This window comes from Charadrius vociferus, unplaced genomic scaffold (genome assembly GCF_000708025.1).
Source record: "Charadrius vociferus isolate BGI_N301 unplaced genomic scaffold, ASM70802v2 scaffold379, whole genome shotgun sequence".
NCBI classification, from domain to species: Eukaryota; Metazoa; Chordata; class Aves; order Charadriiformes; family Charadriidae; genus Charadrius; species Charadrius vociferus.
In genome coordinates this window covers 615,876-621,875 of record NW_009649938.1, presented here as the reverse complement: position 1 = coordinate 621,875, position 6,000 = coordinate 615,876, and the positions used below count along the sequence as shown (strand labels likewise).

At 39.0% G+C, this 6,000-nt stretch overlaps 1 protein-coding gene across 1 annotated transcript in view; it reads left to right on the top strand.

The window, feature by feature from the left end:
• The first annotated feature begins 556 nt into the window (after positions 1-556).
• Positions 557-6,000, top strand: part of OSBPL8 (oxysterol binding protein-like 8) — a 53,512-nt gene continuing 48,068 nt past the window's right edge. Inside the window, exons 1-2 of the mRNA XM_009891414.1 lie at positions 557-587; positions 5,556-5,693. Of these exons, the coding sequence (XP_009889716.1) occupies positions 5,603-5,693 (91 nt within the window). The 5' untranslated portion in view covers positions 557-587; positions 5,556-5,602. The remainder of the gene's footprint in view (positions 588-5,555; positions 5,694-6,000) is intronic.

The window sequence follows — 6,000 nt, the reverse complement described above, 5'->3', positions numbered from 1 at the left end:
TAAGTTCATGTTTGTGTGCAAAAGCAGTTAGGTTTAGATCTGGCATTACTGGGTGCTTGCATGTTACCGATCACTTAAAAGTTTTTGTCTTTCCAAAACACCTGTCTGAAAGTGGAGCAGTTTTGGAAACGAATCTTGTGTTGTTTCAGCTTTCTTCAGAGCTTATCTTCTGAAAATATTCCAGCTAAAAATTTCTTAAAATGTATAGTGTATCAAGTCATGTGAGCACTGAATTGCTGATGGAGAGGTTCCACTCAGAATTAGCAGTTGGGGCAGTTGCTGTTTACTAACCATATACAATGATGGCTTCTAATAATGGCTTCTCTATAAGCGTATTTGTCAGTTTTGTTGCTTCAACTTTTCATGACTGCTAAGTCTCTTGAGGTCTTGCCTTTGGTATTGAGGTGCATGTTGTATTTTAGTTATGATCTAACACTGTTTTCATTGTCCTTCTTCTTTCCCGCTGCTGCTGCTTTTGTGCACTTGCTTCTTCCTGGCCTGGATATTTTTTGTTTGCTGTTCTTCGTTCTTCAATTGTATATGTATACAGCATCATGGGGATAACAGAGACTCTCATGGACCATCAAGTAAGTGACTCCCCTCTCCTGCAGTATGTTTGCACATATGTTCATAAAAGCATATATCTTTACATATAGGCTGTTGGGCTAAATACTAGGTTTTCTTCTGTATTGTAATTGAGAAGCTGAAGTACAATGAAAATTGATTGTTGGAAAAGTATTGTACCTGGCATACTACTCATCTTTATGTTCCCTACATTAACCTTTTTTTTTTTAAGTGGGAAGAGTTTTTTCTTCACCTCTCCCAGTCATGGCTAGAAAAAAATAAATCTTTTAAATTACTTGCGTGGAAGAGAAAAAGATATATTTATCAATGTGAAATGAAACCTTCAAATGTTATTGTAGTATCAACAATAAAGACATGGAAATAATGGTTCAGAAACAGTTTTATGTTTGAGCTTGTCTGTTTATAGTACTATATGGTTTGCTAGATTTCAATAAATTTACAACTTCAGAAAGGAACAGGTGTATGTACTGGAATACTCAAACAAGGATTGGATCTGGTGTGGTGATAGGGAAAGCTTCTCTGTGTATGTGTATGTGTGTGCACACAGCCGAAGACTTGTTAGTGCCATTGGTTCATGGGCCTTAGTATGATCGTATGATTGGCAGAATAATTTTGCCTGGGATTAAGAGTTTGCATACATGGGGAAGGGAAAGATGCAGGCACAGATTCTTTTTGTTGAGAAATTTGTGCAGAAGCCATGGTCTTACCTGATATTGCTTATTATAGACATGCAAAAATAATGTGGAATTGAATTGTAATAAACCTTTTCCTATATCTGATGTCCTTGTGCTGTTTTCAAGAGTGTGGGCACTTTCACATGCTCATTATAGAAACAGAAGAACTGTGAATCTGCCACTGCAGATACTATTTTTTTTCATAGCTTTATGTGGTGAAATAAATTGGCTGTAACAACCCCAATTTGTGTTTCTTCTGATGCATGAATCTTGCTGACAAACTATATATCAGTAATTTGATGGCCAGTGTGAGGAAATTGAACAAAGTATGTATTATCAACTCTAATAGTGCTCTTGGTATAGAAATATGCTCTCCAAAGAGTTGCAAGGAGGCTTTGATGTTTACTAAGGGATGTTTCTTCTCTAAAATAACCCTCTGCTCATCTTCAAGGAGATAGATGGTATGGGTTTAAACTTGCTCAGGTGAAGGAGGGGGTGAATGGAGATCTTTCTCTTGGATGAGTGCTCTGAAGTCTGAGTGAAAGTCTGAAAATAAATCACCATTTTGAGGCCTTTGAGTGGAAGGAATGGTTGACAATGCTGATCTATTTCTTGTCAGACACATGGAGCATATGACTACCAAATCCATCTTTCAAGTTGCAGAGATGATGTGTGAAACCTAAGAAGAATTAAAATCATGTCAGTTTGGGTTGGAAGGGACCTTTAAAAATCATCTAGTCCAAACCATGTGCTGTGGGGAGGGACATCTTATACTAGACCAGGTTGCTCAAAGCCTTGTCCAGGCTGACCTTGAACGCTTCCAGGGATGGGGCCTCCACTTCTCTGGACAACCTGTTCCAGTGTCTCACTACCCTCATTGTAAAAAAATTTGTGTCCAATCTAATTCTATCCTCTTTCATTTTAAAACCGTTGCCCCTTGTCCTGTCACTACCGACCTTGGTAAAAAGTCTTTCTACATCTTTCTTATAAGCCTCTTTTATATATTGAAAGGCTGCAATAGGGTGTCCCGGAGCCATCTTTCTTCCAGGCTGAACAACCCCAACTCTCTCACCTTTCTTCATAGGAGAGGTATTCCAGCCCTCTGATCATTTTCATAGGTGAGGCATTCCCCAGGAACATTTAAAAAAAAAAAAAAAAAAAAAAACAAAAACGTATTTTTTGGTGAGCTGTCCTCACCAAAACTCACAACAAAGTTGAGTGCTTTGAAGAAAACTGAGTGTGGTTTTTCAGGTACGTGGTTTTTCAGGTACTTACAGTCCAAAACTGTAAGTTTCAGTTTGGCATTCTGGACAAATAAGAAAACATGTTTTACTAGGAACATCATTTATTCATTTATGTTAACTTTTATTTCACAAGTGAGCAAGGTCACTAGAGTAAATTACTTTTGCTTTGTTTCAGTATCACTGTTGATTTTATTCTGAAATTTAATGGAATTCTAGGGTAAAATCATTCCATGCTTCAGATGAGTTTGAAATTAGCTGTAGGACCATCAAACATTGTCAGTAAATGGAAGACTTAAGTATGTACTGTACGTTTTTATAATGTTTATAACATCAATCCATCAGAAGCTATAAACAGCAGCCAAGGAGCCTTGACAAATTGCAGAGTTACCTATTAATATGTATTAATAAAGTCTACTCTCTTAAAAAGATCTGCTTCTGAGTAGTAGGTGTTTGATTTAATGGCACCTTGAAAACTGAGGTTTGTTACCAGCATAACTTTTCCCCTTCCTCTCTCCTTTCCAAGTACTTTTTCCTTTTCATTGTAATAGCTAGCTTTCTTTCCATCTCTGTCTTTTAAGTTTGCAGAGCTCCTGCCATAAGATGTTTAAGGCATATCCTCACAAAGCTCATTAACGGCCTGAAGGTCCTGCTGATTTTACAATTGTGACCATACAGGCATCTCTAAAAATCAGGTCATTAATCAGTCTTTTAGAGGAAAAAAGATGAAAGCCTCTTAGTAATCTTATTCACTGTCCCCTGCTCAAAGCAACAGGTATGTTCTCTCTTGCCTTGTCTTTCCCCTCATCCCAAAGCAAATGTCTGAGCATCAGGCTGAGGCATTTTGAAGGAGGGGGACAATTTCTTCCTAGTGGCTGCTACAGTGTGGATAGACATTTATGTTCTTAACTGATTTATTTCCATTTGTTCAGTACTTTTATAATACTTTGCATAAAAAGAAGATTTTAAAACTCTCCTGGTAATTGTCCTTCAGCTTTATAGACTGAATTTCTCAAAAGCCCACTTGATTTAAGAAGTTCATCTTGATTCCCCAGGTATGCAAAGTGCTTACCACAAGATATTCTGTGTTAGGTGATACACAAACTGTGTTTTGTAGGAAAAGAGCTTTTCTGACGCATCTAGTGGTTTTTGCAGGACTCAAACTGAGTCTGGAGGCTAATGAAGGAGAATGAATTCAGTAGTAAACTTGAAGCTTGTAACCCTGTGGGTGTTACTGAGTTAACATCACTGAGTTCAGTTCATGCTTTGGTAAAACTTGTATGCAGAGCTTGCTTGTGCTTCAGATTGCTGGCCAGTACCACCTGAGAAATGATTGTGTCTCGACAGCTTAAAAAAACTTCAGAATTTCCAAAGCTTAAAGCTTAAAAAACAAGGTAGTGATGTTGCATGCTGCCTGTTCAGAAACGAGCCTTCTGCTCAGGTCACTCGAGGAAGGGTTCTTAGCACAATTCCTACTGCAGAGCAGGTCTCTGACATGGCTGACAGCACGGCAGGCCAGGCACCCACCCATGGGGTGCCCCAACATAGCTGGGGGCTGGCCAGGGGTACCCGCAAGAGGGGCTGTGAAATCCTGTTCCTATGCAGCTGAATGGCCAGTGACTGTTCAAGAGCAGCTTTCGGCTATTTGATTGAAAGTTGGTGCTACTTCAGTGCATCTTAAACATTTTTAAAACATGTGAGTATAGCTCATTCCCCTCGAATGGACCTGTTTTGTGTGAGCCTATAAAGCAGCTGTTTTCTAGCTCTCCTTTTATTTTTCAGTTCAAATACCGGACCTTTTGTGGTGCAGTCCCTTCCCAAGACTTCAGCAACTTGCCTGTTCCCCCCTTTCCCCTGACTTGTAGCTACAGGAAAATAAAAAGCTAGTTTGGTGGTACTTCAAGAAGAGTAAAGTCAGTCACTACTTTGAAGTATTTGCCTTCTGGCACTGACAGACTTGAACTCTGAACTGGTAAAATGAGTTCTTTGCCTCCCTTGTCCAGCTTCTCACGTATTTTTACTGAGAAGCAGTCTGTATAGGGTATAGTTTCTCTGAAGCAGAGCTTTGGATGGCTTATCTGATGTAGAAAAAAAGTACAGGTGGGTATCCTGGAATCCTTGTATTCCTCATGCTGCCTTGTGTTTATGCTAGGCTTTGCTGAAAAAATGTTTCCATCACAGTAATAATAGTAGAAATAAAACTGTGAGGAGGGCCTCTGTACTTTGCAGATTCCATCCAGAAAATGGAGCGTATTTGTTTAGACTAGATCTTCTGCTGAACTTTTAAAACTGCTTGAGGAAAGGTTAGAAACTCTTAAAACGAGCTGTGTTGCAAGTTCCAATCTTCTAGGCAGGCTCTTCTTTAGTAATCAACTTTTGTTTCCCCCTCTGATCTCTTTTTGTCAGTATATCTATTTCCACAGGACGGGTGTTACTGAGTCAGCCATTCTTCCACTATCGAAAAAGGTACAGTTTTGTTGTCTGCAGCTTAAGGAAATGTACAGACACCATAAACAGGATGGCTGGCTGGGTGATCTTACAAATAGCCTGAAGACATCAAAGGAGTCTTTAAGACTGATAAGATTCAAGGAGAGTAACTCTTCTGCTTTAAACCTTTCCCTTGACAGAGTATAGACATGATCTTTATTAATAAGACTTGTTTCTTGTGATGTACATACATACGTTCATCTTAGCTTTCTGGGATGGTGCCTGTGTTCTGGCTAGTTAAACCAAGAACTACCACAAAAGTGGGGAAGAAAGCAGGATTTCAGAAGGTAAGTAACAGCGCAGTGCTCTATCTGTATTCAGTAGCAGCCTTTCCGACATCTTTCCAGTTTTTGTTTTCATCTTCTGCCTCATGTCTTAGACCAGTCTTGTTGACTCCTTTCTGCTGTCCCCTCCAAAGCAAATATCTGGTTTGCAATCCTCATTTTCTAGAACGAAAATTTTGCAAGACAGCATTTGAATACCAGTTTCATAAATAGCAGTGAAGTTGTTAAGAGATCTATGCACAAGCACGTAACATCATTGAATGAGCATCCATTTTGTATTTCAGCAGTGGTAACAAACAGTGATGAATCACAGCTTTTAACTCCAGGAAAAATGAGCCAGCGCCAGGGGAAAGAAGCCTATTTTACTCCAACCAAAGAGTTACTCCAGCTGTCTCTCAGCCCAGGAACTGCCCACAGCCATGGTAAGACAAAGCTAGTTTTTACAGAGGTTTTAAAGAACTTAAATGTTGACATTAATTATCTGTTCCAAATGTTGGTTCAGAAATGTAGTCTCTCACAACAAAGAGGGAAGGAGGAAAGCATATTGAAATACGGTATGTAATTCTTTGTATACTTGTGTTAATCTGAAATAGAAAAAAATGCATTATGTGGAGCACTTATTTATTAAAGGATGCTATGATTTGCGGGAGAACAGTCCACCTGATGGTAAATTGTTATCTGTGTGTAATCCTGTAACTGATGGTCGTGTTAACGTCTCAGATATTTAAG